This window comes from Nicotiana sylvestris, chromosome 1 (genome assembly GCF_000393655.2).
Source record: "Nicotiana sylvestris chromosome 1, ASM39365v2, whole genome shotgun sequence".
Classification (NCBI taxonomy): Eukaryota; Viridiplantae; Streptophyta; class Magnoliopsida; order Solanales; family Solanaceae; genus Nicotiana; species Nicotiana sylvestris.
In genome coordinates this window covers 50,830,116-50,849,552 of record NC_091057.1, presented here as the reverse complement: position 1 = coordinate 50,849,552, position 19,437 = coordinate 50,830,116, and the positions used below count along the sequence as shown (strand labels likewise).

Genomic DNA, 19,437 nt, shown 5'->3' with positions numbered 1-19,437 from the left:
AAATTCGTACCTTCACTCATGTGTAGGGCGTATAACTGCTTCTTCAGGTACAATTTATTTGTCAGCGTTTTGGACATGTATAGGCTTTCCAACCTTGTCCAAATTCCACGTGCAGTGTCTTCATCAATGATGTTATTTACCACATCATCTGATAAGTGCAACCTGATTGCACTAGCAGCTCTTTAATCTAAGTCAGCCCAATCCTCAACTTTCATAGTATCAAGTTTTTTGGCATCAACATCTAGTACCTTGTGTAATCCTTGTTGGATGAGCAGATCCCTCATCCTTCTTTGCCATGTTGAGAAACCATTATTTCTGTTAAATTTTGATGCCTCGCACTTTACTCCGGACATTTTTATTTTTCACCGAGTATAGTACTACCGATAGTGAATAATATTTCAGTGAACGAGCAGAACCTGTGTTCTGATACCAGTTGTTGGGAATAAACCCTCTACAAAAATAATTTTACGGTAATAAAAGCGGAATAATAACGTAGCACCGAGATACGGTAATTAACAAGAATAAAAGAGTAACAACAACACCAAGATTTTTACGTGGAAACCCTTTTGAATAAGGGAAAAAACCACGACCCTAAGAAGAGCAACTGATATCACTATAGCAAGGAATTTTATACTTTATAGATCCGAGTAAAATACTTAAAAGACCAATACAACACTCAAAAGAAATAACCCTCTTTTGATATTTCCACCTCACTACAATATCACTCACTCTCTATTTTTCTCACAGACTATTTTCTTATACCCTGTCTGTGAAACCTCATTCTTTCTTTCTAACTCTCAGATATATTTTTCCTCTGAGATTGGTGTACAAAATGAGAGCCGAAGCTCTCCTTTTATGGGCAGAACCTCGCCTACTACGCTTGACATTTTTCACCTGCACGCTTGCCATATTTGACAAATGCGGAAAGAAACATGGGCTGCTAATCAAGGAAGAAATTTTCTTCCTTGATTTATGGGATGGACCCCACAGTGGGACAGTGTGGTAAGTTCATCTGGGTCATCAGCAAGATCTTCAAGTTCTAGATATGGTGGAAAATCCAATTTGATTATGTCTTCTACAAAATGTTCTCTGTCCGAGGTAGTGCTTTGTAGTCAAACTTCCATCTTTCTTCCTTCCTTCTTTTGGGCTTGGGGGCACTATGTTGCTAAATATGAGGCCATCTGTATGCTGTCAAATAGTTTAATAAGGGACATTGTTTAAATTTTTTACCTATGCTTTACTTCCTTCTAGGATGGAGTAGATGACACAATGGTGCCTCTGAAGATCAAAATCAAGAGATTACTGAAAGTACGTGTCTAGACATGGAGTATAATTCTGATCATGCCTGGTAATTATCTTTCCATTTATAATACCTACAGTATTATGAAGCAAGTCGTATGACCTCCCTCCGCAGTTTATACGTGCTTACTATGTGTTATTTTGCGGCCTTAGTAATCAATTTTATTATTTTTGATAGAGCAAATAATCACTTCTGTTATACATATATGACCGAGAAGAAGGTAGTACAGTGTTTGAGGGGGATGGTTCATCAGTGTTCCTTAGTGTTCCTTGGTGACGAGGCATCTTTCCAGAAGAAAGAGGTGGAATTAGCCAAAAAAAACTGGTAAGTATGGAGATACAAAAGTCTTAAATCATTCTTCTGGCATATATTCGCATTTATATGTTTGTGCTAGAACTAGCAAACTCATGTATGTTACTGGGACTCGGTGGAAGTTGTAACGACATGAATGGCTGATTCTTTCTATTGTTTAGAAAACTTACTTGCTGATTAAGTTTAGCTTACACTTGGAAATTCATGTCACTGTCTGCATGACAATCTTACGTGCCATAACTTGCTGTATTTGAGAGACTATGAAGATTATGCTTACTGTCCTGGATCCCGCTGTCATCAATAACTGATGATGCGAATAAGAGGGATTGTTTGTATGGAAATGATACGGAAAAATAATAATAATACTGTAATAAAATTATCTGTGAGCGGAAATACACCAACTACTTGAGTAAGGTTAGACACTATCCTAAGAAACTATTTCAGCAATGTGAAATATTTTCCCATGATTAAACAAGCCCATCTCTATTTATTTAGAGGATACAGAAATCAACAAAATTAAATAATAAATCCAGCAAAGTTAGAAGAGAAAGAGCAACTAATATTTTATGCCAATTAAAATATTATAGAAGAAGAAATTAGAAGGAGAGGGCCGTAGGAGGAAAAGAAGATAGAAGAATTTCTTCTTTTGCTAATGATTAGCTTTTCTTGGTGTTCGATGATCGAAGAATGATAGCCTAATCATGGCTATATATACGCCTAAGGAAAGCTTCTACACAAGACAAGTGTTTTACTTGTCAAATTTGCTTTATGCAAGATGACAACACATCCCATGCAAAATGACATTTGGCTTAGCAAGGCCATTTGTCAAGCAATTTTTTAAAAAAATGCTACATGTAAAAACTCTTGCCATGTACCAATTATGTAAGAGTATTTGGCCACAAGACTTCATGCAAAAAGCCACTTGGAAACACTACTAGAAATCAGGTGATTTCGATTTTCGCCGCAATTTCCGACCAAATTCCGACCGATTTTAATTGGACGAGAAAATGATGGTCGCAAACGTGTACCGACCGCAATTGGTTGGAAATTTCCGATCGAAAACGGTCGAAAACTTCAACACGTTGACTGACTATCAAACTTTATTTTCCGACCGAAATCGGTCGGAAATTATTAAATATTTTTTAATTTTCAAATTTCTGACTGAAACTGGTCGAAAATTATTAAATATTTTTTTAATTTTCATTTTCCGACCGAATTCGATCGAAAATTTTTAAAAATAATAATTTTATTTAATTAAATAATTATTTGTAAATTGTTAATTTATTTTAAAAAATAAATAAAATTCATAATTTCCGACCGAATTCGATCGGAAATTTTGAATTTCTAGGAAAAAAAGAGAGATTTTTAACAACAAATCTCATCCTAAAATGGCAGCATTGCATTGCTTTCATTCAACCAATAACAATACCAATAACAATAACAATAACAACAACAAGAACAACAACAAGAACAAAAATAACAAGATTCATAGAAATTAATACCTAGAAGATACTTTCATATATCATACAAAAGTTTTATACTATTTACTTCCATAAAGCATATTAGAGTATCTTGCCATTTTGATGCACTGAAGGGTAAGTTTAATACATGTATACTTGCCCAGCATCGTTAGTTTGTGTACTAATATCAGCACTTCTCTCAACCAATTCATTCATAACTCATTGCCCTAAGCAACGGACAAAGTGGAGTGGCACCCAACAACTTCGAGCTCACTTCAGTCACATTTGCGGTGACTTCTTCATTAAGAAGTCTACCAATAAAACAATGCAATCAATCAGATTAAGAGTCACGACAATAATGTTGAACTATACGAGACTAACTTCCAACAGTACATATAAAAAACTCTCTCCTAGTAGGAGATTCGTTATTAAGTTGAATAAGGAATAAACATGGTTCAGTGCAAAATGTAATGAGAAATTGATAAATTAATAGGACAATAATTCAAAACGTTTAAAAAGAATAAGACATATACTTTGTTGTTGCAATTTCGAGTGATGAATCAAAGCAAAAACACATATAACTAAAGCTAATAGGTCAATTTTTACTATGCTGTACTTAAGAAATTAGCAGAGAACTTTAGCATCTTTCCGGGAAAACTCACAGTTAGAGATTATATCACTTGTTCATGTTTCTGCTTATGTCCCTAAACATGAAAAGTTTAAAAATTTACCAGAATCCTTTTGGTAGAAGATATAAAGCAAGAATAAACTTTGTGAAGCATTTTCATGAGTAAAAGAATAGGCTCAATTGTAGTAATTACCAAGTAATTATATGCTTATGACCCCAATGCTTGACAAGAGTTGAATTGATTTTTTCTATCTTGTGTCTGCTATCACATTGCAGATAAGATAATGGACTCAACTAAAGCAGTGTGTCGGCTTTCATGAGAATTATTGTGCAGCAGAAGAGTACGGCTGCGATGGCCATCTTTTGTTATCATTGCTTTCACCATCAAGAGCATTCCGACCAATCCAATTATGAAAATCTGCATCTTGTGCCCACTTAACAGCAGATGAGCCTGAAAAATTCATCGTGTTACAAAAATATACCTTCACTTAACTAATTAACAAAAAATGAATTAAATCAAGCAAGATTATCTCAAGGGCAAACTTTATATTGGTAAGAGAAATACAGACTCGATCTCTACCGAGAAAGGTAAAAGCAAAAAACTCATATGTTGACCTATATGTGATAGCCAAATAATGTATGTGAATTAGAGAAGTCACCAAGTTTCTTTCTAAACACATCACCAAACAAAAAACTCTAGTTCCCAGTCAAAGTTCTCATCATATGCTGCTTAATGGAACTGAAAAGCAGCAATCCTTAACATCACAAGGCAAAATCCCACAAATACTTAAAAGGAGTATCAATAATTAACAAACCAAGGTAATGTCCGAGAACCTCTTAAAGAAAAGCATCTAGGCAAGTTAAGCTTAAGTCGAATCAATATGAGTATTCTTATGCATATCACACTTTCTGACTATTTAGCGCATCTATTTCCTTTGTAAAGGCTCCAATGAGTAAAGAACCAACCAAACACTTGTCCAGAAAGAAATAGGAATAGTATGACCTGTGGACATTGCTTTCAAATTTATAAAGCTTTTATAACAAGAAAGTTGAATATAAGCGAGAAGTAATCCCAAAAGACATCCATATGGTAATTGAATATAAGCTAGACGTAATCCCAAAAGATATCCATATGGTATACTCACTCTCTCTGTATTTCCTGTCACCAATAAATCCTGGATTTATGGCACCACCATCATCCTTGTTCAACTGCGAAAGAAGGTGGTCAAGTAAGATAATAAAAATTAGCAGAAGATTGTGAGGTCCTACTTCCTAGTCAGATGGCAATGTAGACCAAAGGAAGCACTAACAATCCAGTGAAGCTTGAACATTCTAGAGAACAGGGTCCAAAAATTAAAGAGGAACTGTGGACCTCTAGTTCATATTTTTGAGCTTGGAACAATCATGGAAACCGTGGAAACTAAATTATTTCAGTCATTCTTCACAAAGATATAACACACGATTAATAAAAATAATGTTCAAATTGGACCAAACAACTTTAAAAGAATTACCTTTGAAAATGTGCTACTAAGGTCATCAATCTCAGACAAAGATCCAAGAGCTTCACCCTACAAGTGAGAAATTGTTTAGATGCAAATGTTCACCAATTTAGCACCCAACTACTAAGAACTAAAGTGTAACAGTTTTGATATTTTTTGGATATTTTGGATTAAGAAAACAAATAAAGAAATCAAAGGAAAAGATAAAATTTCATTATCCAGGCTAAAATCCTCTTACAGATCCTAGTAGTGATATATCCATTCCATGGACCCCTCTCTGACAAACCTACAATACTTGGACACCTAGCTATTTCTAGAATATTCTATAGGCCACAACTGGCTCTTTTAGGGAAAATAGAAATCAACTAATTAATTCTCATGGACTACTATAAGCGATTGGGCTGTTACTCGTATGTAGTTTTCAAGTTGGCTGCGTCCAGGCCCAATAGTTGATTAAAGCCCCATGACCAGAATTGCTAGCTTCAGACACTAATATTAAATCTCTTCATGACATTCCACTCCCCTTAAGAACCTTGATAACGAATCAAGGTTCAAAATTAGGAAACTGAGATTTCACAAATTCCCAGTCTTCCCAAGTAGCTTCATCAGGGGACAAATTGGCCCATTGAACCAAGACCTGTGTTGCAGCTTTGTTTTCTTTTTTCATCATTCGCCTTTCTAAAATGGCCATGGGTTCAGTCAAAGTCTACCCCTCAGAAGTGCAGTATGGAGGATCATGAGATGCAATTACCTTATCTCCGACCTTCTTCTTAAGTTGTGACACATGGAAAATGGGGTGTATTTTTGAACCAGCGGGCGGTCGGAACTCATAAGCAACTGTGCCAATTTTGCGAATTACTTCGTATGACCCAAAGAATCGAGCTGATAGTTTTAGGTTTCTCCTTACTGCCCCGGAGGTTTGACAATAAGGTTGTAACTGTAAGAACACCCAATCACAAATTTCGAAATTTTCTTTCCTTCTTTTAGCATCTGCATAGTGTTTCATACGATTTTGTGCTTTTGTGAGGTTATCATGAAGAACTTTACTCATCAACTGCCTGTCTCTGAGCATCTGATCAACCTCCACTGATTTGGACTGTGCTATTAATTCAAAAGAGGGTTGTGGAGGTTCATAACCATACAAGGCCTTGAAGGGCGTCATGCCAATTGCTGATTGAAAATTGGAGTTATACCAGAATTCAGCTAAAGAAAGCCACTTGCTCCACTCTGATGGTTTATGGCCAGTCATGCACCTGAGGTAGGCTTCCACACATTTGTTGAGCTTTTCTGATTGCCCATCTGTTTGAGGATGATATGCAGTGCTGGGCTTTAATTGGACTTGTAAACTTTTGAATAGCTCTCTCCAAAAAGTACTTAGGAAAATAGGGTCTCTATCAGACACATATGAACTAGGAAGCTCGTGTAACTTGCACACATTGTTTAGAAAAACTTGTGAAATGATGGTGGCATCATAGGGGTGTGTGAGTGCAAAAAATTGTGCAAATTTGGTGTATCTGTCGATTACCACAAGGATTGAATCTCTTCCTTTCGATTTGGGCAGGCCACTGATGAAGTCTATGGCCAAGTGTTCCCATGCTCTGTTGGGAATTGGAATGGGCTGCAATAGTCCCAGATATGGTGTATTTTCTCCCTTGCACCTCTGGCACATTTCACATTCTTTCACAAAATTCTTGACATCTTGTAACAAGCTAGGCCAGTAAAACAACTGTCTTATCATTTGCTGTGTTGCGTGCACTCCTGAATGACCTCCTAATGGTGATGGGTGAAGTTCAGAAATTAGATTCGATCTTAGCTGACCATTGCTGCCCACCCAAATTTGACCTTGATGTCTCAATATCCCTTGTTGGAATTGGATGTCTGGGTGACTGTTAGGGTCTAAGCACAGTTGTGCAACTAACTCATGCACCTTTTTGTCATCATTGTAGCTTTCCATGATCTCTGTGGCCCATTTAGGTTGTACAACTGAGAGTCCACAACAGTCTGCTTCTTCAAAGTTTCTTGACAAGGCATCAACTGCAATATTCTCAACTCCTTTTTTATATTGTATCTCATAACTTAGACCCATAAGCTTGGTAACTCCCTTGTGTTGGAGTGAAGTGGTGATCCTTTGTTCCTTCATAAATTTTAAACTGAAATGGTCAGTCTTAATGATAAAATGGCTTGGTTGTAAATAATGACGCCACTTATCCACAACAATAAGTAGGGCAATTAACTCTTTTTCATAAGTTGAAAGGCCCAAGTACCTAGCACTCAATGCTTGGCTTAAATAAGCGATTCGTTTGTCATTTTGAGTAAGAACAACTCCCACTCCTTTTCCACTTGCATCTACTTCCACCACGAATGGAATAGAAAAGTTAGGTAAGGCCAGCACTGGTGCCTTTATCATAGCCAGCTTTAGATTTTCAAAAGCTAGAGTAGCCTCTTCATTCCAAACAAAATTTCCCTTTTTGAGCAAATTAGTTAATGGTTTACTGATCAAAGCAAAGTCTTTTATGAACCTGCGATAATAACCGGTAAGGCCTAAAAATCCTCTTAATTCTTTGATGGTTTTTGGTTAAGGCCACTGTAGCATAGCTTCCACTTTGTTCTCATCGGTGCTAACCCCTCTAGCACTGATAATGTGACCAAGATATTCCACCTTTGATTGAGCAAAACTACACTTGGATTTCTTGGCTAGCAATTTGTTAGATCTCAACAGATCAAAAACAATTTCCAAATGAGTTACATGTTCCTTTAGGTCAGCACTGTAAATATGAATATTATCAAAAAAAGACTAGCACGAACTTCCTGAGATAGGGTCCAAAAATGTGATGCATCAGGGCTTGGAATGTGGCTGGTGCATTAGTGAGCCCAAATGGCATCACCTTAAATTCCCATAGCCCATGATGAGTTCGAAAAGTCGTTTTTGGCACATCACTTTCTTTCATCCTAATTTGATGGTAGCCGGACCTCAAGTCTAGCTTAAAAAAATATTGGGCACCATATAACTCGTCCAACAAGTCTTACACCACTGGTATAGGATATATTTTTTACTGTGATCTCGTTTAACCTTCGATAATCCATGCATAACCTCCAACTAGAGTCTTTCTTTTTTACCAGTAGAACTGGAGAAGCAAATGGGGAAACACTGGTGGTTACTGTTTGAGCCTTAAGCATTTCTGCCACAATCTCTTCTATCGCATTTTTTTGCTCAAAAGAGTAGCGATAAGGTCTGAGATTGAATGGGTTGGATCCAGGGATTAGTTCAATGGAGTGATCACATTCACGAGCTGAAGAAAGTTCAGTGGGCTCTTTGAACAATTCTGGATAGCGGTCCAATAAAATTTATATTTCTTCTGGAATGGGCTTGTCAATACCCTTGGCCTCTACCATCATTAATTGCGCCACATAATTGCATTGACCTTTATGCAGTAGGTTCCACATTTCCTTGGCTTCCAATGTCTTTAATTTGTCTGGATTGGTATCACTGAGCAGGTGAATCACTTGGGAATCTCTGATGAATGAAATTCCTAAGGGTTTGGTATTTAACATAATTAGAGCTACTGAATCAATCCAGTCCATGCCCAACACTAAATCACAACCATCAATCTCAAGCAAACGAAGATCAAACATAAATTCGACCTCTTGCATTTGCCACTTAAAATTGTGACAAATTTGAGTGCTTAGAATGAACTGACCATTAGCTCCTTCACTCTCATTGGTTTAGGCAAATTTTCCACCTTAGCTGAGAGTAATTTAGCGACGCGTGGGTCCACGAAGCTATGGTGGACCCACATTCAATTAGCACTAAAAACCTCTGTTTCTTGGCCCAACCAATGATTTTAATGGTTGATGGTGATTTACTGTGGCCCAATAAAACCATCAATGACAATTCCCCTTGGTTTTGGGCTTCTGGTCCAACATCTTGCACTGGCTCAATGAGCTCCTCTTGAGTATCACAAAATTCCTCCCTTTCCATTGCATGGAGCATTTTGGGCTTGCATTGGTGACCTGGGGCATATTTGTAGTAGCATTTGTAACATAAATTCCTTTCTTTGCATTCTTCAAAGGATAAGTTTTTATCAGTGGTTGCTTTTGTTTTGACAACTTGGGCCATTCGAGATTGTTGGTGGGATTGGGCTGGTGGTACAGAAAAAAGAGGCTTGTTGGTGGTATAGGTAAATTTATGGGAGAACTGGGATAATTGTTTGTAGAGGAAGTTGAACGACTGCTCATGCAATTTAGCGCACTGGTAAACCTCTAATAACGATTGAGGATTTGCCCATTGCACTAATGGTTGAATATCTAGTTTCAAACCTCCAATAAAACAAGTCACAAAATAAGGTTCCTTAAGGGATGGGTTCACCAAGGATACTAAGCAACGGAGTTCCTCAAACTTACGAATGTAACTTTTAACATCAATAGTCTGGTCCAATCAGTTAAATTGTAACACCACCTGCATAGGTTTAGTATTACCAAACCTTAGGCAAACATCCTCACAAAAACTAGCCCATGTAACGTTACCCTTCTTGCCAGCCATATAACTTCGAAACCAGTTATCCACAAAATTTCTAAAATGAATTGCAACATAAGTCATTCGTTCATCCTCCGTAACCTGGTATTGATCAAAAACATTTTGGCAATGAATGACCCAACTAGTTGGGTTGTGCTCATCAAACTCTGGGAAGGATAACTTTGCTTTGGGTAATCTGGAAGTGTTGTTGTGATGGGCTGGCCCAGGGTGAGAAGCAGAGGCCCAACCCAAGGATAAGGGGTTAATAGAGCCAAAATGAATGGCTGGTTGGTATGACAGTGTGGTAAAATATGTGGTAGGCTGGTTACCTGTATGAGTAACATTTGGGGTTGATGAAACAAGAATAGATCTGGGTGGTGTAAAGGCCATAGTTGAGGGTTTAAGGGGTGTTAAAATTGGAGGTTCAGAATGAGCAAAAGTCGTTATCGGGGATTTCCACACAAAGCTGTGGGTGACATCAACAATTCTCGTATCGCTGCAGTTCCTTGATACGAACGAGTAGGCAGGTGTGTGAGCTCGAAGAACTCCGACGGTCGCCGATGGTCCAGCCGTTGTGCTAGTTATAGTTTGAAACAGGGCAGCTGATTGATTAGGGATCTGAGAAGGTTTAGCATGGTTCCCAACCACCATTTTTCCTACCATCTCTTCTACCCGTTTTGATGATGCTGCAAACCTTCTTCAACAGAAGGATTTCTCTCAGGATCTACCATTACGATGCCAAGATCACGACTCTGATACCAAATTGTAACAACGTTGATATTTTTTGGATATTTTGGATTAAGAAAACAAATAAAGAAATCAAAAGAAAAGATAAACTTTCATTATCCAGGCTAAAATCCTCTTACAGATTCTAGTACTGATATATCCATTCCCAAAATGGTAAAATGGACCCCTCTCTGACAAACCTACAATACTTGGACACCTAGATATTTCTAGAATATTCTATAGGCCACAGCTGGCTCTTTTAGGGAAAACAGAAATTAACTAATTAACTCTTCATGGACTACTATAAGCGATTGGGCTGTTACTCGTATGTAGTCTTCAAGTTGGGCTGCGTCCAGGCCCAATTGTTGATTAAAGCCCCATGACCAGAATTGCTAGCTTAGATACAAATATTAACTCTCTTCATGACATAAAGTTTCACCGAAAGTACACACTCATTTCACACATAAAGAAAAGGTTGCAAATACACAAGACTGAGGAGTGCTCGAGTTTTGAAATGGGGGCATCCATCTCTTCTGGCGACTAGGTTTTTTATGGGGGAGGGGTCTTCTTTATCTGATCGAGAAGATGGGAATTAGGGGTGCTCGGGTTTTGAAATGGGGGCGTCCGTCTCCTCTCTGCTGAGTGAGAGGTGAGGAGGGAGGGGGGGAACGACGCTAGGGTCCGATTTTTTTTTAGGGTTAAGGGGAAGGGGATTTCTAATGAGATGGGAAGGGAAAATGACGTAGTATTAGGGTGATACTACGTCATTGCGTGGTCTCAGAAGTTAAGGGTTTGGACCGGATCGGGGGCGAAAATGTGGCCAAAATTAGGCTTGAAACAATGGCCCAATTCGATTTAGCTTAGCAGCCCTTTTCCTTCTTTATTATCATTTTTCAAAATTAGCCACTTTAAACTCAAATTTTAAAAAAAATGTTCAAATCTTAATTTCATATATATAGCCTTTTAGTTTATAGTATATAAACTATATTCGATATAAAATTAGATATATTAAGATATATATATATATATATATATAGTATAGAATATATATAAGCTATATTCGATTAAATCTTACTATAACACATGTAACTGTTGTTGTTGCTACAATTTAAGTATTAATATATTATTATATCTTATAGAACTATAGATAAATATATATATGTACAACACATACATAGATATAGGACATAGTGTCCATATAAAAGTAATTTTAAAATACACACACACAAAATATATATATACCAAATAAGTATTAAATATTATTTATTTAAAAGCTATTTATTATTTACACACACAAATATTATTAAATTTATATTTTAAAATCATTTTTCCGTCCGAACTCCGTCGAAAATATTTAATTATAATTTATTTCAATTGGTTAATTAAATATATATAATTTTTGTCTCAGACGAAATAATTATTTCAAACTTTCCGACCGAATTCGGTTGGAAATTTGGAAATCTTTTAATAAATAATTATTTTTGTACATTATGTACACGTATGACCAAATATTTGACCAATTTCCGACCGAAATTGGTCGGAAAGTTGGAAAAACTTTAATAAATAATTATTTTTGTATATTATATACAAGTATGACCGAATATTTGATATATTTTTGAAAATTTGGAATTTGTTTAATAAATAATTATTTTTGTACATTACATACAAGTATGACCAAATATTTGACCAATTTCCAACCGAATTCTGTCGGAAATTTGGTAAATTTTAAATAAATAATTGTTTTTGTACATTATATACAAGTATGACCAAATATTTGACCAATTTCCGACCGAATTCGGTCGGAAATTTTATTTTATTTACTGTCCGACAATTTGTTTTGACTTTTGCAGCCAAATACTTTTATTTCCGACCAAATTCGGTCGGAAAGCCTTAGAGGAAAATCCCCTGATTTTTATTAGTGAAATAGATAGGAGACTTGTAAAATAAAAAGACACATTGCTATTTTAAAATTTTGAAAAGCTAATCAATATAGGGGAGACTGGTGTAACGACCACTTTTTACAGGTCAAAGGTCTGCGCAAGGCTAGGGAAGTAAGATCCTAATTTCTGGACATCCTCAAGACACTTAAAATTCCGCTCACCTCCTGTGGTCCTGATTTGGATGTTGCAAGGAAAGCCATTTGTTCTGCATACTTCCACAATGCAGCTAGACTGAAGGGAGTTGGGGATTACGTTAATTGCAGGATTGGGATGCCTTGTAACTTGCATCCCACTAGTGCTCTCTATGGATTGGGTTACACTCCTGATCACGTGGTATCATGAGCTGATCTTGACGACAAAAGAGTACATGCAGTGTGTGACAGCTGTGGAGCCTCACTGGTTGGCAGAGTTGGGCCCAATGTTTTTCTCCGTGAAAGATTCTGATACATCAATGCAGGAACATTATAAAAAGAAAGAGAAAGAAGAGAAAACTGCCATGGAGGAAGAAATGGAAAAGTTGCGGATGGTCCAGGCTGAGGTTCAAAGAAGAAACAAGGAGAAGGAGTGTAACGACCGGCCCGATCGTTTCATGAGTTACCATTCCGTTTTCCCTATTTCTGCTTCTTATTGCTTTGGTTATCGGTTCTATGTGTGATCGGGTTGGTTGACTCGGGTTCGGAGAGGGTTTGGTAAGGTTTGAGACACTTAGTCTCTTTTGAGGAAGCTTAAGTTGGAAAAGTCAACTGGATATTGACTTATGTGCTAAAGGGCTCGGATGTGAGTTTCGATGGTTCGGATAGTTTTGAGAGGTGATTTGGGACTTAGGAGCGCGATCGGAATGTATTTTGGAGGTCCGGAGTAGATTTAGGCTTGAATTGGCGAAATTGGAATTTTGGCGTTTTCCGGTTGATAGGTGAGATTTTGATATAGGGGTCGGAATGGAATTTCGGGAGTTGCAGTAGTTCTGTTGTGTCATTTGGGATATGTGTGCAAAATTTCAAGTCATTCAGACGTGGTTTGGTAGACTATTTGATCAAAAGCGTAATTTAGAAGATTTTGGAACTCTTAGGCTTGAATCCAATGCGAATTTGGTGTTTTGATGTTGTTTTGAACGTTACAAAGATTGGAACAAGTTTGAATGATGTTATGGGATATGTTGGCATATTTGGTTGAGGTCCCGGGGGCCTCGGGTGAGTTTCGGGTGGTTAAACGGACCATTTTAAGTTGTTGAAAGTTGTAGAAAATATGCTGAAGTGTTGCAGACAATTGGCTTTCAGGTTCGCGAGTGGAGCCTCGCGTTCGCGAAGGGTTAGCATGTGAGGCTGAAGATTTGGCCTTTGCGTTCACGAAGGGCTGGGCCACTGAGCTACGCGTTTGTGAGAAGGGGAGCCGCGTTCGCGAAGGGTGGAGTCAGGAAGCATCGCTTTCACGAGAGGTCAGACGCATTCACGAAGGAGGAAATGTGGTCAATGTCAGTTTGTGCTTCGTGAATGCGAGGCTTTGACCGCATTCGCGAAGAAGATTTTTAATGCCTGGGCAGAATGTTTAAATAGCTATTGCCCGCGATTTTGGGGCTAACTTTCACCATTTTTGGGCGATTTTGAAGCTTTTTGAAGAGGATTGAAGAGGGATTCAAGGGGGGAACACTTGGAGGTAAGATTTATGGACTTAATACTCGATTTTAATTTGGATTCTACCTAATTAATCATGAAATTTAAACCTAATATTGAAGAATTAGGCTTGTAATTGGAGACCTAAAATATGAGATTTGAGGGGTCGTTTGTGGTTGGATTTTGATGCTTTTGATATGAATGAACTCGGGGAGTGATAAGGAGTCTATTGATGTAATTTTTATCGGAATTCGAGACGTGTGCCCGGGGGTCGGGTTTGGCCAATTTCGGGACTCGTGTTGTAATTTGATTTCTTTCAAGTGAGCTTTGTTCCCTTAGCATATTTTGATGGTTTTGCACTGATTTTGGTTAGATTTGAAGCATCCGGAGGTCGATTAGGTATCGTGGGATAGAGATTGGACCGGATAGATGTGAGTAATGATTGTAAATGTTCTCCTGAGGGCATGAAACCTCGGATTACACATCGTTGTGCTATATTGAGGTGACGCACACGCCAGATGACGAGCGTGGGGTCATGCATCGTTAAGGGTTGTGACTTAGTCCACCCCGAATGACTGTTTTACCGCGTATTTGATTGAAAACTATTGCTATCATCATGTTTTGGGTTGAATACCATATTTGGGCCTCGTGCCAACTATTTGAACCCTTAGTGAATTTTTACTGATATTTTCTCACTGTTTTGATTTTATACTTGTACTCAGTCATGCTATATTCTACTGTTTTCATAACTCAGCCATGTTTACTCTACTTTTAAAACATTAAATAATATCCTAAACGATAATTTGAGCTGAGCATCATGTTTTATCGTTACCCGAGTGGCTTATGAGATTCTGACTGAGTAAGACCGAGGGCCTATATTATGATTATGAGGTCGAGGGCCTGAGATTGTACGCCAGGAGGTGGCTTGTTGATATGAGGCCAAGAGCCTATTGATTATGCCACGAGATGGCTTGATATTGCGCTTGGGCCGTAAGGGGCCCCTCCCGGAGTCTGTACACCCCCAATGAGCGTGGGTACCCATTGTGATATGAGATATAGCCCGATGGGCTGGTGTTGTTCCATGATATTGCCCGAGGGACGGATTTTGTTGACATTGTGCCTGAGGGGAGGATTTTTATGTGTTTATCTGCTCTAGCTGCTTTTCATTTAATTGTTTAACTGTTAAAAAAGTGTTTTAAAGAAGCTTCTTCTCAACTAAGTGTTTTTACATGCTTTCACTGTTTCATTGTTTTTACTGGTTTTGTACTGCTTATTTATAGCATGTTGATGTGCTTTTACGTGATTTTCTTATCGCTCAGTCTCTATTTATTATTATTACTCACTGAGTTGGAGTACTCACTTTACTCCATGCACCCTGTGTGCAGATTCAGGCACTTCGGGTCCCGCTAGCGAGTGTTGACTTCTTCCAGCTCAAGCGGATTCGGAGATTCACTAGGTAGCTGCTCGGCGTCCGCAACCCAATGCTTCTCCCCCTATCTTATTTACTCTGTTTTAGTTCTGTAATAGACTATGTAGACTTTTCTTATCCTTATTCGGATAGTAGATGCTCATGACTGGTGATACCCCGATGTCGGGCTATGTCCATTCCGCAATTGTACTATTTCACCTTATTTTGGGATTATTATTATGTTAAAGACGTAATTTGTATTATTTAATTGCTTAAAATGAATTGGGAGTATGTCAGATAGCCTTGTCTTCACGAGAGGCGCCATCACGACCAGGTTTAGGGTCGTGACAAATAGAGGGAAAATAGAGCAAAAGAGCAGCAACAAGTTTCAATGCCTGGTTTGAAGAAAGTCTCAACTACTTATCTACGACCTAAGAGGCTCGATCTGTAAATACGTTGAGTTTGTTGGGGTTTTGAGTATATTAAATGCTTAAAAGAGGGTGAATGGAAAATGGAGGGAAATGAAAATTTTAAGTGAAATTTTACGTTTCCCTCCTTGATGAAGGAACATTGTCCCATATTGAAAGAGGAAGAGGTTTTTTTAATGCGTATATAAGCAATTGCTCTTCTTCTAGATCTTAAAGAGTTGATAAGAAGGCAAGCCTCGCTCCGTCGTCGTCGCTCGGCTTCGGCTTCGTATTTGGTCAAATGTTTGATTGATTAATTTATTGGACCAAATTTATTTGTTAATAGTAAATATTAACAGAAATGTTATTAAATATCCATTTTAATAACACAATATTAATATTAAATTCAAGAATATTAATATTAAAATCCAACCGTTTCCATTTTTCCATTTTCTGTTTTGGTAACAAAAAACTAACTACCCTCTTCAAATTTCCCTCTTTATTGTTGAGCAAATAGCCATTTATGTTATGGTATTTATGTTGTGGCCGTTTTGCATAAATAGCCATTCTGAAGAGTTGCACCTCTTCAGATTTCATCCCAACATTGACTATAAATACAAGTCCATTCTCTCAGAATTTCCATACGATTTTCTGAGTTTCTCTTTCTTCTTCTGCATTGTTTTAACTTTAAAGAAAGTAATAGTAAGTGTCGTTTGCTACCGAACTTTGTGTTCGCTGAAACACTGGGGTTTGAAGTACCACTACACTAGTGTGTAATTCATTCTATCTTGGGAGGAAATAATCCATAACCTTGGGTACTAGGAGGGGATTAAATTCTTTAAGGAAACATTATGAATTTAGTGGGCTCGAATTAACTTTTGTTTCGTTTATATTTCTGTTTATGTTATTTTATTTTCTCTAGAATTATTTTACAAATACGGTTTACTAACAAGCTTAAGGAATTAAATTTGTATTCTGTATTTTTATTATATTCACTATTTTGGAGTTTAGAACCTTTATAGTTTTTTACTCCGTTGGAGATTAAAATCTACATGATTTTAACATTCGTTTGTGTCATTCTTTTACAAAAATGACTAATGATAACGGGAACCATGCTGTTCCAATGGTGATTGCCAATGTATCAGCAAGACGAACACCGGCGCTGGCACCGACGGAGAAATGCGAAAAATATTTCGGGTTGGATTTCAAGCAGTGGCAGCAAAAGATGTTCTTCTACTTGACTACTTTAAGTCTGCAGAAGTTCATCAACGAAGATGTTCCTGTTCTTCCCGATGAAACTCCAGAGAATGAACGCTTTATCGTGATTGAGGCGTGGAATCATTCTGATTTTCTGTGCAAGAATTATTTTCTTAGCGGGCTGGAGGACGATTTGTATAATGTCTACAGTGGCATGAAGACGTCAAAAGAATTGTGGATTGTGCTTGAAAATAAATACAAAACTAAATATGTTGAAGAAATTCGTTACCGCCAAGTTTTTGGACTACAAAATAGTAGATAACAAGTCTGTTATTACCCAAGTCCAAGAATTGCAAGTGATTATTTACGATCTCCTTGCTGAAGGTCTTGTCATCAATGAAGTATTCCAAGTAGCAGCGATGATTGAAAAGTTGTCTCCTTTGTGGAAGGACTTCAAAAACTACTTGAAACACAAATGCAAGGAGATGTCCCTTGAAGATCTCATTTTTCGGTTGAGAATAGAAGAGGACAACAAAGTTGCTGAAAAGAGAGGCCTTGGAAACTCAACAATAATGGGAGGAAACATTATTGAGGATACTTCTCAAAATAAGAGAAAGAGGAAGCAGGCTTCTGGACTGAAAAGCAACCCAAGCAAGAAGCGGTTCAATGGAAATTGCTACAACTGTGGAAAAGCTGCGCACAAATCTACGGAGTGCTGTGCTCTGAAGAAACACAAAAAGAAGGGTCAAGCAAACATGATTGAAAAGCATGAAGATATTGATGACTTGTGTGCTATGCTTTCTGAATGCAAGTTGGTGGGAAATCCTAAGGAGTGGTGGATTGATTCTGGAGCCACTCGTCATGTTTGTGCTGTTTGGGAAGCCTTTGCAACATATGCTCCTATTGGACCCGAGAGACTCTTTCTATGGGAAATGCTACAACCACCAAGATTGAAGGATGTGGGAAGTTCTTTCTGAAGATGACTTCTGGAAAGGTGGTGACTTTGAACAACGTCCTTCATGTTCCAGAGATTAGGAAAAATTTAGTCTCTGCTGGACTTCTTGTTAATGATGGTTTTAAATGTGTTTTTGTATCTGATAAGGTTGTAATAAGTAAGAACGAAATATTTGTAGGAAAAGATTACCTCACTGAGAGCCTTTTTAAGCTGAATATAATGGTTGTTGAGAATAATAATAAAATTTCAACTTCGTCTTACTTACTTGAGTCAAATGAATTATGGCATATACGTTTGGGTCATGTCAATTATAAAAATTTGCGAAAAATGATTAACTTGGAAGTATTGCCAAAATTGATATGACAAATCAAAATGTCAAATCTGTGTAGAATCTAAGTATGTTAAACATCCTTATAAGTCAGTTGAAAGTAATTAAAATCCTTTAGACTTAATTCACACAGATATTTGCGATATGAAGTCAATACCATCTCGTGGTGGAAAGAAGTATTTCATAACTTTTATTGACGATAGTACTCAATATTGCTATGTTTACTTACTTAATAGTAAAGATGAAGCAATAGGTGCATTCAAGCAATACAAAAATGAAGTTGAAACGCAACTTAACAAGAAAATCAAAATGATAAGAAGTGATAGGGGCGGTGAATATGAATCTCCTTTTGAACAAATATGTTTAGAATATGGAATTATTCATCAAACAACGGCCCCTTACACGCCCCAATCCAATGGGATTGCAGAAAGAAATAATCATTCATTAAAGGAGATGATGAACACATTATTGATATGTTCTGGTTTGCCACAAAACTTGTGGGGGGAAGCCATTCTTACGGCTAACCGAATATGAAATCAATTACCCCATAGCAAAACACAATCCATTCATTATGAAAAATGGAAAGGAAGGAAGCCCAACTTGAATTATTTTAAAGTGTGGGGGGTTTTTGGCAAAAGTACAAGTTCCTAAACCTAAAAGGATAAAAATAGGACCGAAAACCGTTGATTGTGTTTTTATAGGATATGCGACCAATAATAAAGCATATCAATTTCTGGTTCATAAATTAGAAAATCCCGACATTTATAATAGTACAGTTATAGAATCAGATAGTGCTGAGTTCTTTGAAAATATATATCCGTATAAAAAGGAATATGAGTCGATTGGTGAAAGATCTAAACGACCTCAGGAAGAAACAAAAGAAAGTACATTTAATTGGGAGGATCCAAGACGTAGTAAACGTCAAAGAATGTCTACTTCATTCGGACAAGATTTTGTGACTTTCTTATTGGAGAATGAGCCTCAAACATTCAAAGAAGCTATGTCTTCTTCAGAATCATTATTTTGGAAAGAGGCAGTCAATAGTTAAATAGAATCCATATTGAACAACCATACATGAGAATTGGTTGATCTTCCTCCTGGAAATAAACCTTTGACTTCTAAATGGATCTTTAAGAGGAAAATGAAAGATGATG

General features: G+C 37.3%; 1 protein-coding gene across 1 annotated transcript; it reads left to right on the top strand.

Moving 5' to 3' along the window:
- Positions 1–16,893: 16,893 nt before the first annotated feature.
- LOC138870058 (uncharacterized) lies at positions 16,894–17,977 on the top strand. Its single transcript, XM_070147591.1, has 2 exons — positions 16,894–17,314; positions 17,385–17,977. Exons 1-2 carry the CDS (start codon positions 16,894–16,896, stop codon positions 17,975–17,977), a joined length of 1,014 nt encoding a protein of 337 aa, XP_070003692.1.
- Positions 17,978–19,437: the final 1,460 nt, after the last annotated feature.